The 18,629-nt window shown below is 43.7% G+C and overlaps 1 protein-coding gene across 1 annotated transcript in view; it reads left to right on the top strand.

Annotated features, from left to right (window-relative positions):
* Nucleotides 1-18,214, top strand: part of drc11 (dynein regulatory complex subunit 11) — a gene marked incomplete at its 5' end in the record, with an annotated part of 53,531 nt that extends 35,317 nt beyond the window's left edge. The window contains 8 exons of the mRNA XM_080023916.1: nt 491-573; nt 2,435-2,542; nt 8,902-9,101; nt 11,368-11,454; nt 12,338-12,515; nt 15,023-15,261; nt 15,982-16,165; nt 17,809-18,214. Coding sequence (XP_079880042.1) covers nt 491-573; nt 2,435-2,542; nt 8,902-9,101; nt 11,368-11,454; nt 12,338-12,515; nt 15,023-15,261; nt 15,982-16,137 — 1,051 coding nt within the window. The 3' untranslated portion in view covers nt 16,138-16,165; nt 17,809-18,214. The remainder of the gene's footprint in view (nt 1-490; nt 574-2,434; nt 2,543-8,901; nt 9,102-11,367; nt 11,455-12,337; nt 12,516-15,022; nt 15,262-15,981; nt 16,166-17,808) is intronic.
* Between the last annotated feature and the right edge of the window lie 415 nt (nt 18,215-18,629).

Here is an 18,629-nt window from a genome sequence, read left to right as displayed (position 1 = left end):
TCATTGGCAGAAGTATGTGGACACCCGAACACCGCACCCATATGTGCTTGTTGAACATTTAATTTCAAATCCATGGGGTCATGGGGATGATTCCCTCTTTGCTGCTCTATCAGGCTCCACTCTTCTGGGAAGGCCTTCCACTAGATTTTGAAACATGGCTGCAGGGATTTGCCCCCATTCAGACACAGGATCAGTATCAGTGAGGTCAGGCACTGATGTTGGGCGATGTGGCCAGTAAATTAGTTGCCACTACACGCAACATGTTTCAGCACATTTTTATTTTATTTTTTTTTACTTTTGTTTTGAGTTTTTAATTTGTATTAGTATTATGATTACTATATCATTACTACTGATATTTATTAATTTATTTATTGCTTTTTTCATTGAATTTGTCTTCCAGTTTTATGTGCTTATGCCACTGGAATCAGTAGATACCACATGTTAAATAAAAATGTTTTTAAAAACTCAATCTCTCTCTTTTCTATTTCAGGTCCATTGAATCTCTATATGAAGAGTTGATTCTTCAAGGATTGCTGATCCAACCAATGAACATTAAGCTCTCTGATTACATAGGTGCTGTACCATCACACACAAAACAAGCATACACAATTAGCCTAGTTTGTAAAGAAATACACAGTTTTGGAGACTTGGAGGGAAGTATTCTGATTTTGGTGTTACTATGTAAGCATTGTTAACATTGTATGGAGAGTTTTTTGTATTTTTTTGTTTTAGTTTGTCTTAATATTTGGTACCAAGCTACAAGCCTGCGGTCATTTTCTGAGAGCACGTGTTGGAAATCTGAAATGTTTAATGTTTACATTTCAAAATACTAACACCTTGTCTATCTTTATGAGATCATTATCTGCCTGGGGAAAAATGTTTCATACTCTGAGACTCTGAGACACACACACACACACACACACACCCATACACACAAACCCACACCCATACACGCAAACATAATTCTGACTGTGATGCAATCCCTGACCCACCCCTGCGTGTGTGTGTGTTTGTGTGTGTTTCTTGATTTTGCTGTGCACGTGTGAAAACGTGCCAAGCTTCAAAACATCAATACTTTAATTAAAAGAAAGTGCATTTATACACACGGTATTTGCATAAAATCTTCAAATTAACAAAGAATGAAAGGAGGACCAAAGGAGTCTTCACTGTAGCCCCAACTACATTCCCGAACACTCTCTGGCTCTTCAGAATCTGGCCGTGGTCAGGTCAGATCATTTGCTTCGTCATACAACATTTATTGTTCTTTTATTCATTCTCTTCTGATGAATGTATTTTCTAATGTCTTCCGAGAGCTTTCATTCCGACCTTGCAAGCAGATGTTGATTTGGGACATAAATTAGCTGGCACCGTACGCCGTTGAGATGTGCGCACTCCTCAGGAAAAAGTATTTCTGTAGCTGTCGGCCATGTTCCCAGACGTACCGCGCTGCACCTCGCCTGCCTGGAGCCGCTCCCAAATGACACACTAGATCACTGTCTCTCTTCTGGTCATTAGCCCAAAGCTCTGTTAGCGTGATTTATACTGAAGACTCTACGAGGGCCCTGGCTCGTCTTGAGTCCAATGACGACAGTGACTAATCAGGACGTAAAGAGCTTTCTTTTTACATTTATTAAGCGACATCTAGTCTTTACCAACATCTTTTGCACCGCGAGAGGTGAAGCTTTCGGCCTCAAAGGCACGTGGGCAGTCTTTATTCCTCGTGTAGTTAGGAGGCCGTTCATTACTGTTGATTTTACTATTACTCAGGCTCACGGCGATAAGGGGAAGGACAATGCTTTAAGAGACCTGCAAAGTTAATATCGGTTCCTCTGATGACAGTGGGAGTACCAACCTGGAAGTCACTATACAATTATTTAATTTTTAAATTTTGAATTTAACCCTTTAGTCCTTGAGATGAAAATGCCGCAAGGAGACCTGGCCAAGATAGCACACCCGTCCGGTAACGGTCTTTGGTCATCGTAGGGGAGTTTACCCAATATGTTGACATTTACACTTATTCATTTAACAGATGCTTTTGTCCAGAGCGACTTCACACAATCAAAGCATACACCGACCATTGGAGCATCCTCGAATTGAAGTGCTTGAGCACCTGCTTCTAAAGTCAACCAGATACAAGTGCAAGAGCAAGGATTCACAATGAAAGAAAATGTTGTTATTAGTAATGTTGTGTTATTAGTAATTTTCTTGTTTTTTTGTCACGTTAATGACATGATGTACTCATATGTTGTTAGTGCATTTTGTCCACACAACAATGTGAAACTAATTGAGGCAACAAGAATAGTTAGTCAAAGCTAAGATAGGATCAGATATTAAGGTGTTTCTGAAAGAACAGGTTTTTTAGGTGTCTTGAAGGTTGTTCACGCTCTCTCTCACTCTTTCTTTCTCTCCATCCTTCTCTCTCTCCCTTCTCCAGGTGAGTTCAGCTACCTGGGCACCACCCTGCGGCAGGCACACATCGAGCCCATGCCCTCGCTGTCTGATGTCAGGCAGCTCATCGCCCTCTATGGTGTTCTGCCTCTCGGTAGGCGATGCCCTGTCTGTCTGTCTGTCTGTCTGTCTGTCTGTCTGTCTGTCTGTCTGTCTGTCTGTCCACGTCTCCCTGCTTGTCTGAACAAGCGGCTTGTAACCCTGATAAACAAAGTGAACCACTTCAGTCAGAACATTCAGGAGGAGCCTGAGAAAGGAATGGCATGTGGAATGCCGTGTTCGGTCTGTCTCATTGGTATTTCATGGATACGTGGATACAGCTGGACGGCAACTCAAAGGAAGAATCTGTTGTTTTTTTTAATCTAATGCTTGTTTTTTTTTTGATCGTACGGAGTCAAGCCAAGTGAATGGGATAAGTCAGGGCATACAGGGTTACTATTTCCCCATTGTACTATTGCAAAATAAAGTGAGGCTCAGTTTAAGATATGCTGTTTGAACTGAACATTTTTCAGCATTCTTTCGTGATTATGACCAAAAAAGCGTGATTTTGCAGCAGCTTTTCTCAAAACTAGCAATGCAATTTGCGAAGATGTCCAATAAAAAAGTGTGTTTTGTTTTAACTATTATCAATAAAGAAAGGGTCATATGCAACTACTTTCTATGATAATAAGCATTCTGCATATCGCAGAATGGTGATATGTGTTGACTGTTGATATGGCCATTTAATGCAGAAAAGTCACAGGAGAAACACAATTTCCTGGGGGGGTCTGTATTATCTCACGCTCTGGTAATCAGAGTTGAAGTTGATTCACATTTATTCACATTTACTCAAATCGAAATTTAACATAAATTCACACACTAGAAGCACAGCATTCATTTTGAGTCCTCTCTAAATGGTTGGGAGGATTTTTTTTTCCCGGCGAACACATTCTAGATTTCTCAATGACAGCGAAAGACACTGTTCCAGGGTGTCTCCACCCGTGGCGGTTAAATGCAGAGATGGTCCTAGCCGAGCCCGGAATGCAGCTGAACTCTCCTCTGTGTGAGGGTCAAAGTGGGACAGGGGGCACAGAACGGCCGCTCAGACAACAGGAAACCTTAGATCGGCGTGGCCTTAATAATTCAACCACAATGTGTGAGATGCATGAGTGGCGTGTGAGGTATGTTTGGTGGACGCTAGTGGCCTTTTAAACTGTGTTTGACTCCGCTAGTGCCTCAATCCAGAATGTGTCTTTCACCGCTGAACGTCGGCGTCTCCGGACGAAGGGTTGATGGGTCTCCATGGCAACGGAAGCACCGAGAACAGTATTGATGTATTTTGTACATCATGTAATGGTGCATCAAATAAATGATGAAAAGAATCATAATACTGATTAATCTGAACATACTTTTTTGGGGGGCGGGGGGGTTAAAGATAACTAAAAATGAAATCCTCTAAAAGTACTATTACGGTTTCTATTAGGGCTGGGTGATATCGGCAAAATCATAATGTTGCGATATTTTTGAATACTTGGATATCGATCTTTTGTCAATGTTTTGGAGATAACTTTTGGTACCTTGATAAGATATTTACACACAATAAATATTTGAGAAACAAAAGTGATGTGGATATGAGGACCCAGCAGGTAACAAGCAACAAACATATGACAGCTAGAACAGTCTAGGAAGTGGAAGGAAAAAAAAAATGAATTACTGTAATGCAGCCTTAAAGACAACATTTAACGATTTAAGGTCCCTGTAAAGCAAAAATAAAGTGTTCTGAGTTTGTCACGTTACAGAAAAATATGTAATTAACCACCCAGCCAAATTTAAATTATTTAAAAAAATCGCCAAGATATTAAAATTGGATTTCAAATATTAAAAAAAAAAGGCAGTTTCCTCTGTTCTGAAACACTGGGGGCGTGTCCGCTGAAGATGCTGTAACCACACCCAATCATTGGAGTAAATTCCATGTTTGAATGTTGTGCTGAACCCAGTCCTGGGCGTCTGTCTAGTTGCTCACCTCACAGTGCCGCTGTCTGGTGCCCCCTGCTGGCTCCTCCGCAGGCCAGGTCGGGGCTCCGCGGCCTGCTAGCGTACGGTTTATGCTAATGTACGTAAACTCTGTGCAGTCAGACCAACGGGACGGTTATTTTTGGTTCTGGGTGTCCGTGGCAGGAGTTCAGTTTCCCTGAAGACACCTCTTACTCCAGGTGTTTATTCCCAAAACATTGTAGCTTATTTCACCACTGATGCTCCGATTCCGACCTCTGTGTTTATCTAGAGTTAGGGTAGGGGCCATGATTCAGCACCACCCAAAATATGTGGACTACAAAATGGCGAGCAACATTTAAACAGTCTAACTCCACAATTCAGGACTACATCGTTCAATCTTTTCACATGTTTTCAGCAATTACTTTCCAACATGTATACTGTTCAGAAACAAAACATTGAATTTGCCTTTATCGCGGCATAATAACCAATAACCAAAATTTCAGACGATACCCAGTCTCATATCATGATATCAACGTGATAGTGATTTATTGCCCAGCCCAGTTTCTAGTTTGTTTTTTGACGCACTGACGTAACCGGCAAAATCGAATGCAATCACAGGAGAGAAGATCGGAAATTTTAATATAATTATTCCAAACACTGGTTACTCACATAACAAATCTGAGGGAGTGCCTTACTGCAAACAGAGCCTGACTGACTGATTATTTATCTGACTGTCACACTCACTTGCTGCCTATTTGACTGACAGACTAGTTGGTTGACTGGCTGGCTAAGTGACTTATTTGTCTCACTGGCTATTTCATTGACACTGATTGTTCTGACATATTGACTGGTTGACTAACTATTTGACTGTTTTAATGACTGACTATTTAACTGACTGACTGACTCACTGGTTGACTATTTAACTAACTGACTGACTCACCGGTTGACTATTTGACTGACAGACTGAAGGACTATTTGACTCTTTGACTGACTGACTCACCGTCATCCCATCTAAACACCTCGTGGCTAGAATGATACACAGTCGGCATGACAGTCTGTTGTTTGTGTTTTGGTCTGTTGACTGTTCTTTAGTTTGTCTTTCCTAGCTGTGCATCTGTGTCAATTCCAGTTCTCAAAAAAAACAGTTTTTCCAAAATCCACTCTGTTTTTCCAAAAACCAAACAGTTTTTCCAAAAACCAAACTGTTTCGCTACTGTACTGTAGGTATTAGTAAGTTATAGTTTGTGTGAAAGTACTCTTTTAAATATCTCTTTTAAAGTGGGCTTGGTTGGTGCTCAGTCATGTGAACCAGTGCCAGTAGTAAAGACTGAGTAGCTTTTTAATGTCCTGAACTTCATTTTTATTTGTGTGGACTTGAACAAAATACCCATGCATATACAAAATCATTTCAGTTTTAATAGGAATTCTGCTGCTCAGCAGGTGTCAAAGTGTAAATGGAAGGTTTTGTGCCAAGTGTTGTCGCACCACCTGCCACAGTGTATAATTATCTGCCGGTCCTCTCAGATATTTCACAATAGGACATTGTCGTTGTTTATTCAAAGCTCTGTTTCTCACCCGGCCCTGGCACCAGTTCAAAGGCTTTATTGGACTCCCGGGGTTTAATCTGTGTACGTTGTAGGGAAGAGGATCTTGTATTCATAACGTGCTGGAAATAGCCCGAATGGAAGCGCTTTGGCACAAAGACTTCCTGAAGTGCCTGGGTTAACTTCCGCCTCGGCTTTCCCATGTTGTTCATGACCTCCTCTGTGTAGACGGAAGAATGATTATGAAGAAAAAAGTGGCAAGAATTGTATTTTTTTTTTTTTTATTACTGTTCCACCACTTAAAATGTACCAAGTTGAAACTGTAATAGTTGCATCTTAGCAGGAATCAAGAAGAATCATTTATTTGATTATTCGTCTCACAGGTGCAACTGCAGTTAAACCACACACACACACACACACACACACAAAAACACACGCGCAGGGAGTTGTGGCTGGAGAAATTCAGCCTCTGCATTTCCTCCATCCTTTGCGCACGGGGAGCAATTCCAGGTGGTGGATCATCGTTGTGATCAGGGACAGGACAGAAAAGCGTTCTGCATGTTTTTAATTGGGGTCCCTTTCTTAATGTTGGAGGAGACCCATGTGAGCACAGAGAGAACATGCAAACTGAGCACGGTGCCAGCAGCGCCCCAGGCGGGAATCGAACCCAGGAATTTCTTGCTGAGGCAGCAGTGCAAGTAAAGTGCCACATATATACGGTGTGTGTGTGTGTGTGTGTGTGTGTGTGTGTGTGTGTGTGTGTGTGTGTGTGTGTGTGTGTGTGTGTGTGTTCAATTGCTTGTTAACACAAATAGCTAATCAGCCAATCACATGGCAGCAACTCATTGCATTAAGGCATGTAGACGTGGTGAGGATGACTTGCTTGAAGTTCAAACCAAGCATCAGAATGGGGAAGAAAGGGGATTTAAGTGGCTTTGAACGTGGCATGGTTGTTGGTGCCAGACGGGCTGGTCTGAGTATTTCAGAAACTGCTGACCTACTCGGTTTTCACGCACAACCATCTCTAGGGTTTACAGAGAATGGTCTGAAAAAGAAAATATCCAGTGAGCGGCAGTTGTGTGGACAAAAATGCCTTGTTGATGTCAGAGGTCATGAGAATGGGCAGACTGGTTCGAGACGATAGAAGGGCAACAGAAACTCAAATAACCACTCGCATACCCAAGGTATGCAGAATACCATCTCTGAACGCACAACACGTCGGACCTTGAAGCAGATGGGCCACAGCAGCAGAAGACCACACTGGGTGCCACTCCTGTCAGCTAAGAACAGGAAACTGAGGCTACAGTTCGCACAGGCTCACCAAAAATGCACAATAGAAGATTGAAAAAATGTTGCCTGGTCTGATGAGTCTCGATTTCAGCTGCGACATTCGGATGGTAGGGTCAGAATTTGGCGTAAACAACGTGAAAGCATGGATCCATCCTGCCTTGTATCAACGGTGGGGCTGGCGGTGGTGGTGTTATGGTGTTGGGGATATTTTCTTGGCAGACTTTGGGCCTCTTAGTACTAATTGAGCATGGTTTAAACGCCACAGCCAACCTGAGTATTGTTGCTGACCATGTCCATCCCTTCATGAGCACAGTGTACCCATCTTCTGGCTACTTCCAGCAGGATAATGCACCGTGTCACAAAGCTCAAATCATCTCAAACTGGTTTCTTGAACATGACAATAGGTTCACTGTACTCCAATGGCCTCCACAGTCACCAGATCTCAATCCAGTAGATCACCTCAGGGATGTGGAACGGCAGATTCGCATCATGGATGTGCAGCCGACAAATCTGCAGAAATTGTGTGATGCGGTCATGTCAATATGGACCAAAATCTCTGAGGAATGTTTCCAACACCTTGTTGAATCTATGCCACAAAGAATTAGGGCAGTTCTGAAGGCAAAAGGGGGTCCAACCCGGTACTAGTAAGGTGTACCTAATAAAGTGGCCGGTGAGCGTATATATAGTTTGTGTGTATATATATATATGTATATACTATAAATTCATTTATTTTATTAGTATATATATCATGTATTCCTTTTCTTTTTGGATAGTTTAATAACATATTTTTGTTATCTTTGGTGTGTCAAAACTATTTTGACATTGGCAACACTGCCCCTTGCTGGCTGTATTTTGTTAAAGCACAAGAAAATAAAGGCTTGATCATATTTTCTCATGAAAATCATGATGTGGTCAACTTTGATACTCCTGGATTGATTTTACTCGCCACTGTTACAACCCTCTCCTATTCTCTGTTGCCGTTGTAACATAACTGACTCATGGCACCAAAGAAGCTCCTTCTGATTTTTGATGGATGTGATTTTAACGGGGGTGTGGTATCCAACAAAACAGACTCTGAACTCTAGCGCTGTTCTCCCTTCCGATGTAAAAGCCACCTCTGCCAGCTGTTGTGCGAGCTGTGGAGCTCGAGGAGGGGGCTTTCCCGCTGACCCCCCTCCAGGGACCAGAGGGCTTTCCTGGGGACAGGGCTCCACCTGCTCCTGGCTCTGGAGGGCTCAGTAGACTGTCCGAATGGGCCCTAAAAGCTTTGTTCCCTGGCGTAACATGGTCTTCAAATGTCTCCTTCATAAGAGAGAGAGCCCACCATGCTTCCAGCACGGCCCTGTGATGCCTAGCTGTTGTTTCAGCTGAACGGATGTTACCACGCGACCTCGTTTAAAAGTTTGGGCTGTTTTCATGTAGGTCTTGGTGGTTGATTATCACATCTATTATCATTGTTTGGGTCAGCTCACTATGTTCTCTACTGCCAACTGAATTCCCTCTATCAATAAAGGACAATTGGAAATGACTGTCAGCAAGTTGGAGTTTGGCTCTGTGATGTGGGACTGTGTTGTCCAGTGTGATATTTTGTATGTGTGAGAGATTTTGTTTTTGACTTACTGCGGTCTCTTTACCCCCCCCTCAGGCTCCCAGTCGGTCCACGAGCGGGCCCCTGCGGTGAAGTCCCTGCTGCTGGCGGGCCCCAGCGGTGTAGGGAAGAAGATGCTGGTGCACGCTCTCTGCAGCGAGACTGGCGCCAACCTCTTCAACCTCTCCCCTGGAAACCTGGCGGGAAAATACCCCGGGAGGGCGGGGCTCCAGTACCTGCTCCACCTGGTCCTCAAGGTGGGTGCTTCCATGCATTATGAAATTACCCTCATTTGCTGTTTTGTTGTGCTGTACCATTTAATGTAGCAGTAGTGAAAGCTTTGTCATACCAGACAGTAGTGTGATAGTGGTTCCATTTAATTAAATGTCTGACATTAGGGATGAAGCGATTCTTCCACTTAAATGTGCAACAGCCCGGTGTCACGTTTTTCATACCAAATAAACACAATGATGTCGCAATATTAGGATCTTGGCAATTCTAATCTCCTGAACAGTGAACAACTTGCTCTGAATAATACCAAAAGAATGTGTTTTTCAAACTGAGGGGGACCCCCCACAATGTTATCACCAGAGGCGTGTTCCGCAGTGGAGACAGTCGGTTTGGTGTAGAAGCTGTGGGCCCCTCTATTGAAACGGCAGGATGTTTGTCAGATAGCAATCTGGACAAAACTCCGCCCTAGCGTTCTACCCCCTCAGACTCCTTAGCGTGGTGTTTGCAGGTATGTGCGCAGTGGAATGCTGTTGACGTTACGTATTGAACTCTGGGGCCGTTTGGCAGACAGGGTTTCATCTAAATCAGGACTAAGCTAATGCTACTTAAATTAATCCAGAATTTAAAAAAAAATGCCTTTCTGAGACATTGCTTCATTTAAGATGAATTAGTTCCAGACTACGAAGTCCCAAACTAAGTTTAAGTCAGCTCCTTCTGTCTGGTCTTGGTGCCGGTCTTCGTCCAGATCAACCTGCCCCACCTGGAGGCCCACACCCGTTCATTCAAAGATTTAATTTAAGGCTTCACTTAAACCTAGATGAGCTCTAATTTTTCCTTCTGGAAATCAGAAATCAAGACTAGGACTGAGACTAAGGACTGACTAAGTCTGAGACTAATTTAAACCATGACTGGAGAAAGGCCATTTAATTTAGTGCAGATTAAAAGTGTGATTTAGTCTAAAATTAGGCCCAATCTGTGTCCGCCAAACCGCCACTTTGTGTGTTTGTGGAAAACATGGTGCAGATATTGTCATGTTTCCACCACTGCGTTGCACCACTGTGTCCGCGTCCTCTCAAAGTGCATTGTGGAAATTGGAGGCCAGGAAGTCCTGCCTTGCGGCCTTACCAGATGCAGCCGTCACTCTGCCAGCGCATTACGTCCTGAATACCTGTTAATTGTCTGCTTGCTCTCTTCCTGACAGCAACACAATAGAGAGTAGTTTCCAACGTGGTAGCTGCAGCTGCTTCAGGACTTTGCACTCGTTGCTCCTGGTGGTGACGATGGAGAGATGGAGCTCTTTGGCTTCTCTCTGGCTTTTATGTTGCTCTCCCGTTCTCCCTCCTCTTTCTATTATTCTGTTGTGTGTTGATGGCTGTAGCATTTTTTTTTTTTTTTTTTTTTTTTTTTTTCGTATCGTATAATAAGAGTTAACATTACAGCTGTCATGGTAATCTAAGTGCTTGGGTGCCCTTGCTTTGCGGAGGGGAAAAACAAAACAAAAAAAAACTTTTAAATCACAAACAAAATCATCGTTTTTCTGACTGTTGGATTAAATTACGCGATTTGGTGCTTTTGTCCAAAGCGACTTACAATAAGTACTTTTTGAGGCTGGTATCAAACCAACTGTAAATCACCGTCACAGCTAAACCTCCTCTAGGAATGAATAACATTATACTAGATTATTATTATTATTTATTTTATTTTTTCGGTCATTGTTGGGGAGTTGTACAGTACATTCGGGCCAGAGGGTCTCCGGTTAATATGCAGATCAGGTTTAAAGTGACACTGTGTGTGTGGGAGCTTGAATGCATGTCTTTTCTTGATGCCCTCGGATATTTTCCTCCCTTTTTTCCCCCAAAAATGTCCTTTTTTGTGTGGTCGGAAAATAGAGAATGCTGATCTTCAAATTGGCTTCCTGAGTCTTTTACGGCGCGTTCTTTTAAATGTCAATGCGCCATTTGTCCTTGCGTGGGTGCTGGTGTCGTGGTGTCTGCGTGGCCAGATGTGCAGCTGATTGATTGGTTTGTCTTCCTCTTTTACTTTGTGTGTGTGTGTGTGTGTGTGTGTGTGTGTGTGTGTGTGTGTGTGTGTGTGTGTGTGTGTGTGTGTGTGTGTGTGTGTGTGTGTGTGTGTGTGTGTGTGTGTGTGTGTGTGTGTGTGTGTTCGCTGTCAACTATTGTTGCACTGATTTGCACCAAACTTTATTATACAGTAAAGAGTTAGTTGCACATTTGTCTCACCCTCTGTGTGTGTTTGTGTGTGGGTGGTTGGTGGGTTGGTTGGATTCGGCAGGTGGCCCGCCAGCTGCAGCCATCTGTCATCTGGATTGAAGACGCCGAAAAGACCTTCTACAAGAAAGTCCCCAAGACAGATAAAGAGGTGAAAGGAACCCCAGAATGAGTTAGATCCTAAAACTGAATAAACTTAAATTTTTCGGATGTAAAACCGCATCTTTTATATTCATGAAAACATGGGATTTTTACATTGGATTTTTACCTCTTCTACAAAAGAAAGGCTTGGGTAAGAATAGTTTGCGAGAGCGCGAGCAACTAGAGGCTGTGAAGGCAGGTGAGCGAGTAGATGCAAGAAAAGTTAGATACCACTGCTCTATAGGCATAATAAAGGAAATTGTCATAAAAGTGTTAAAATATGTTGTTCCAAAAGACATTGTTGTCCTCAAAAGCATTGCTTTTCTTTGTGCTCTTGTGACAAATATGTGACGAATATCTTGATGAAAGACCGTATGTATATGTTTGTGACAAATAATCTCTTGAACTTGAACTTCATTCAGTTGTTAAATTTGTCGATATGAAGTCATAAGATAATAAAATATCTTCCATTTTCTTATTGTATTATTGGATTGGATTATTACGTAAATAGTATGTTTGCCTTTCTTTATTGTTCATATTTCAAGTGAGCCCAAAAGATGGTGTTTAATAGATCAAAATATTTTTTTTTAATAGACGATCGTTCCACTTGTTTCAATCATCTTTTCATTAGAGTTGTAAAATCACAGCAGACTCCAGAGGTTTTAATGTTCTCCTAAACCAGAAATAAGGTTATTGTAGTTTTGGATGTAAATTATTAGGCTGAAATGTTCACCGAAGACTCAGTGCTGCCCTCTTGTGGAACATTGAGCTTGTTAACCTTGTCACCACCTTTTACTCATTGTATCTGTTTCATTCGCTCCATTGATACGCAAGTAGAGTTAATCTCTCCTTTTCTATCTCTCTTTGTCATCCCCTCCCTCACCCTGGCCCAGATGGAGCCCAGGAGGTTGAAGAAAGATCTGTTCAAGGTGGTGAAGGCTCTGAGACCCGAGGACCGCGTCCTGCTGGTGGGCACATCGCGCCGGCCGTTTGACGCCGACATCAAGTCCTTGTGCAAGGTCTACAGGAAGATCATCCTCCTCCCCCGACCCGACTACGCCTCCCGGCTGGGTGAGGAGCACCTCTTTTTGACTAACTGGGAAATAGTGAAACCAACAGTCTATCACTTAAATACACCAATCAGCCACAACATTTAAACCGCCACTAATAATCACCGATATTGTGTAGCTCCCCCTCGTGCCTCCAAAACAGCGGCAGACCTCTGAAGGTGTCCTGTGGTGTCTGGCACCAAGACGTTTGCAGCAGACCCTTTAAGTCCTGTAAGCTGTGAGGTGACAATGGAGTGAGGTCCCCATGGATCAGGCTTGTTGTTCCAGCACATCCTGCAGATGCTCGATCAGATCGGACCCTAACCCCGACCATCCACATGATGTCGAAGAAAACATGATTCATCAGACCAGGCCACTTTCTAACATTGTTCCATGGTCCAGTTCTGACTCTGTGTTCATTGTAGGAGCTTTCAGCGGTGGACAGGCATCAGCATGGACACTCTGACGGGTCTGCAACTACGCAGCCCCATACACAGCAAGCTGTGATGCACTGTGTGTTCTGACACCTTTCTGTCATAGCAGCTTTAACTTTTTCAGTAATTTGTGCTTCAGTAGCTCTTCTGTGGGATCGGACCAGACGGTATAGACTTCACTCCCCACTCACATCAATGAGCCATGGGCGCCCATGACCCTGTCGCCGGTTTACCAGTTGTCATCCTTGGACCACTTTTTGTAGGTTCTAACCACTGCATACTGGGAACACCCCACAAGACCCGTCGTTTTGGAGACGCTCTGACCCAGTCGTCTAGCCATCACAATTTGGTCCTTTTCAAAGTGGCTCAGATCCTTACGCTTGACCATTGTTCCTGCTTCCAACACATCAACTTCAACAACTGACTGTTCACTTGCTGCCGAATACATCCCACCCCTTGACAGGTGCCATTGTAACAAGATGATCAATTATTTGATGATTAATTATTTAATTCAGCAACAGTGGTTTTAATGTTGTGGCTGATAGGTGTAAAGCACATAATACAATGGTTATTTTACGATGCAAAATTGAAAATGCTCAAAAGTGCAAACTTTTTGTCTTGTTGTTTATTTGAGTGAAAAATCCTCCGAAGTCTCTGAGATGCATAGTGAAGTTTTCGGAAGTCACTTTTTCAAGAGTCAATTACTGTTTACGCATATTCTACCCTACATGCGGTTAATATCTTACTGGTCCTGGTATGGTAAACCCCACATGGTTAATGTAGCAGCTTAAATTCATTACTTTCACCAGTATATGCTGTACAAATGTACAGTTAAATCAGAGGTATCAAATCATATCAGAGGTAGGCCAGGGTGCAAGGTTCATGAGGAGTTCCTCATGAATATATCTTGCACAGACAATCCGCTACCTCGACACCCACGCTTAAAAAAAACAAAAACAAAAGTGGGCAGGTGCTCGAGGACACCCCCCCCCGCACGACTTGCCGCTCAATATGCAAATCTTGTGATTATAATATAGCTATATGTAATATAATCTCATAGAGAAGGATTGAGATTTGTTTTATTGCTTTAGTTTCTTACTTGTGTGGAAAATGAAAAATGTAAAGCGTAATATATTTTTTTGTTTCTCCTCCAGACAGTGTTGCACAACAGCTCCCGTGCCTGTCGTTTTATTTTAGATCTATTACGAGACAGTGGAGACGCACACCACTGAGGGGTGAACCTTTGCTTTCTGTTGCTATGGGACTTCATTTAGTAAAAACTGGATGTTTTTGTGTAAATACTTGACTTGTAAACAATAAATCCTGCACTTCTGGAACGGGGAGACCGCATTTGCCACATTACGTTCTATGCACGCGCGAACCCCCGCCCCAAGCGCCCCGTGTGCCAATTGCTGCCCTCCAGCAATCGGTGCTTGGAATTTTGCACGATTGCCCAAGCATAGTTTCTCCCAATACATTTTAAAACGGAGGGTCCACTTATATGTTAAGCCAACACAGGGATATTTTATTCTTTGTTAATTTTCAAGTTTATTGTATACTTCTGTCTCTATACAGGGTAATTACCAGGTCCTTGCAGTGCTTGAATTTTGTCCTCAAAAAGTACTGGAATACCTTGAATATAATGCGATCATTGAAAACCTGTGATATATCGCCTGGTTTTATTATTCAAATCGTAAGGTAATAAAAAAATTCCCAGAATCGCTTTTACGACAGAGATGATGCCACGGAAATGTAAATGTAATCTAGCATGATTGGAAATAGATAATTATAATAGTAGATGTCATTGAGATTAATAAGATGTAGATACAGTATATTAATATAAATAAAAGTCAATGAGATTAAGATTATATTATATTTTAATTTAACAACGATCACATTAAATTGATAATATTTGGTTGGCGTGAAGTCCTTGAAAGTAAAAAAAAAGTGCTTAAAAGTCCTTTAAAGTTTCATATTGTAAAGGCAGCATGAACCCTGTATCTATATCCAGTCTCAATAGAAAAGATGTATCTATTCTGAACAATCGACCTGTATGTATGTACTTGATTGTGTCTCCCTGTCACGTCTCCTCCAGTCCTGTGGAGGGAGCTGCTGCTCCGCAGCGGGGCCGAGCCGGGTCCCAGGCTGGACCTGAGCTCCCTGGCCAAGGTGACGGACGGCTACACACAGGGTCACATCCTCACGGCCGTGCGCCAGGTGCTGAGCGGCTGGCGGCTGGCCGGCCTCCGCGCCGCCCCCCTCACCGCCGCCGAGTTTGTCCCCCCGCTGGCCAGACTGGAGCCCGTGTTCAAGGAGGAGGAGGAGGCCTTCAAGGTCAGCCACGCGTCCCCACAAAGCAGGGCTCACTGTGTGGGTGGTGTTATATGAGTCGATTGTGTGTCGCGTGATCTTTTAAATGTTGCGCCGCTGAGATCTGCACTCGTGTTTATTACAAAACAAGCTCACAGATAGCACTGTCTTTACCGAAAGCCGGAAATCTCCACAGCGATTTTAGTAATAGTGCAGTGTCCGGTCTATCAACTTGAAATCCACTTTAAAATATACATTTGTTTTTGTTGATATGGGTCTTACAAACTCAATATTTTTACTTCAGGCTACTTTTCATCAAAAATTAAAGTTTTTGCTTTAAAAAAAGCTTTTGAAGGAAAATAATTCCATATTTAGACCACCTTGTAAAAATATTCGGTGTTACAGGATGCAGACATTGTCACTCACTGGTTATGGAGAAAAAATAAAGGAATAAAAGAAAGCTCTTAGAAGCGAATCGCAAAATCTGGAATGGATCTGGGTTGGTGGCGGAAGAACGGACGAGAAAGACAAAAGTTTAAGAAATGTGAAATAGTGAGTTGGAAAACGCTACATTCAAGGCATAAAGCTCACTTACTTTTTCAAGTCAGTAAGTGCCTCCTTACTTCTGTTAAGCTATTTTTTTTAAACCACCTACAATGGGGTTGCTGTGCTTTGCCCACCTTAACAGTATTATGTCCCGTCGGCCACTAGATGATGCTGTAGCTCCAGTCTCGTATCTTCCAGATGTGGTGCAGCAGGACGCCGCTGGGCAGGAGGAGGGCGAGGGCCGCCAGGGCGGCGGAGGAAGAGGCAGATCAGGGGAAGAGGGAGGACAAGAAGGGGGCAGGGCCGAGGAGGAGCAAAGAGGACAAGAGCACGACGAAGAGGAAACCGCACTGAGTTGCGCGTGTGAAGAAGGGAGAGAGAGGTATTGAACTCTGTGTATTTCTAAGCTCAAATGTGGCAAATAGGATTTCCACTTAAGTGTTTGAGGGAACCAAACAGCTCCAAAAGCATTTTAATCATAATCCAAATCCACCGGAGTCACAAAGAGATCACATGTATTTTTGTAAGTCATGTCTCAACAGTTTTCCGACGTTTTCCCCACAGCTGCACGAGAGTTGAGTCCGTTCCATTTCCAGTCTTTCCATATTCACATATTGCAGTTTAATTTAATCAATTCAATTCTGGCATTGTGTTAAATTGTGCCGCAAAAAAAACACCATTATAGTTTCTTGATACTGTGGCGCCATGGATTTGCCAGGATTGTGGCCGTTATGTGTGATTTGGAGCAACGTTCTTTCCCAGATGAATAGAAAATGATGGTAGTAATAAAATAAAACTCCTTAGTATTCCTCCATTGTGCGTAAACACGTCCGTACGGTGCAGCACCAACACAGCACATACCCTCCGTGAACAAGTGCGTGGCCCGGGACGACACTAAGTGATTACGGACATTAAGGACGGAAAATGCACACAGACAACTCAACAAATGAACACAATGATGGGTCGTTCTCCACACACACACACACACACACACACACACACACACACACACACACACACACACACACACACACGTGGGTTTCCCGCCTCCTTGGCCACTTAGCTGCATGCCGGGGCTTTCTGGGCCAAGGAGCTGCTAATTAGCCTGTGTAATTTACATTGTTGCCAATTACAGCCAGAGGGGCTTTAGTAGCTGCAGCACCTTCTCCCAGGTCCTCGTGTGTGTGTGCGCGCGTTAGCGTTCTGCCCTGCCAAGCGGCTGACCCACTTCAGAGAGTTGTCCCCAAGGACCCCCCTCCTCTCCCCAAGACACACACATTAACATCCTCCCGTCCCTCGTCTCTTGTCTAAAGTCGTCCCTCACTCACTCACACTCACCGATCCCTTTCCCTCGTCTCGTATCCACCGTCCCCGTCTCCCTCTCCAACCATCGTCCCTTTCCCACCGCCGCTCCCCGTCTTTCCTCGTCCTCCTCATTTCTCCCTCCCTCTCTCTCCTTCCCCTCGCGCCTCGCGTCAGGTGGGCTCAGGGAGCGTCACAAACGCGGTCACCTCGCCGCTCCTTGCAGCCTCAAATGGCGTCTAATTGAATTATTCATCGGTGTGAAGGCCAAGAAAAGGCCCCCCGAGCGGGATGATCTGTGAAGAAAGACCCTCGCTTTATTTGCCCCGGTTGTGGTCCCGGGTGGGGGCGGTGCTAGGTGAACGCCGCTGTCCGCCTAAACCAGGCCGACGCACTCCTGACGTGTTCAGATGTGCAGATAATTGGCTGCACCGGCACTAATCCGTTCACGGCGCTTGAAGTCGGTGGTGTCAGATGGGTCGCTGCGTTGCGAGGCGTCTCCCTCTCTCTGTTACCAGAACCATATTGTTTTATGGACTAGTGATTGAGAGTACTTCATTAGAGTTGTTTTTCTTTGTATCATTAAACCATTAAAGGGTTCGCGGTCAGAGGCCGTGGTGGACCGTAGAAAGGGCTTCCCGGCTCTCTGCATCTGTACTTGTCCGGAGTCCGGAGGTCCTCTTGGTAGTCTTCTTTGACGCCATCTTTAATTCCAAATCTTAGGAAGACGTAAAGCAGAGGCGGGGCCTCTCGTGAAGGCCGATGACCTTGCCCCCAAAATGCCCAGGATCAGTCGGGGGATTTTGCAAACTGGACACGGAGGCCCAACTCTGTTCGTGCTTGTGAAGAACTCCACTTGCTGAGAACATGGGTACGAACAGCATCACCTACAGCGGGGAAGACGTTGACTGTAATTTGTTAAGCCACCGATGTCTTTAATATTTCACTTTTTTTTTTTTTTTCTGTGATGCATTAACTGTGTATTTATGTGATGACTGTTGTGGATGATTAACCTCAGGGTCTTGACCGCCGCGTGCAGAACGCCCCTGGCCTGTTTTGAAATTGTTATTTATGCTTCCGTCTCTTGGCCTCTGGGTTTGAATTTCCTCCTGTTCCTGTTCCTTCAGAACACCCCTGTATCTGTTAAGGCCAATAAATATATTTTGGCCTGAAGACAGAAGGTAAGTTATTCTCGCTTTGGGTGGCATTGTCGCGCTGTCTTAGCGTCACGTGCGCACATATTCGGGGTCTCTGGGGAAATCCATTTTAAAATAGAGCTGTTAAATATTCTCTGTCTTCCCGGGATAAAGTAATGGACTGTAGAAGATTCCGATTTTTTTTAATAAATTTCAGTGACTAAATCTAGAAAGTCTACCATGCTTTTTTGTCAAAACAACCTTGTTAGAAGCCTGCTGCTAAATACTGTATAGTATGTAGTTTTTTAAAATTTATTTATTTGTTCAAAAATGACCGCTCAATCTGCCATAACCCTGCTCTTGAGGAACACGTCTGTGTTCATTCCGTTCATTCTCATGTCCGTGCAT

This window comes from Zeus faber, assembly GCF_960531495.2.
Source record: "Zeus faber genome assembly, chromosome: 2".
NCBI lineage: Eukaryota > Metazoa > Chordata > Actinopteri > Zeiformes > Zeidae > Zeus > Zeus faber.
This window is presented reverse-complemented; position numbering and strand designations above follow the sequence as displayed.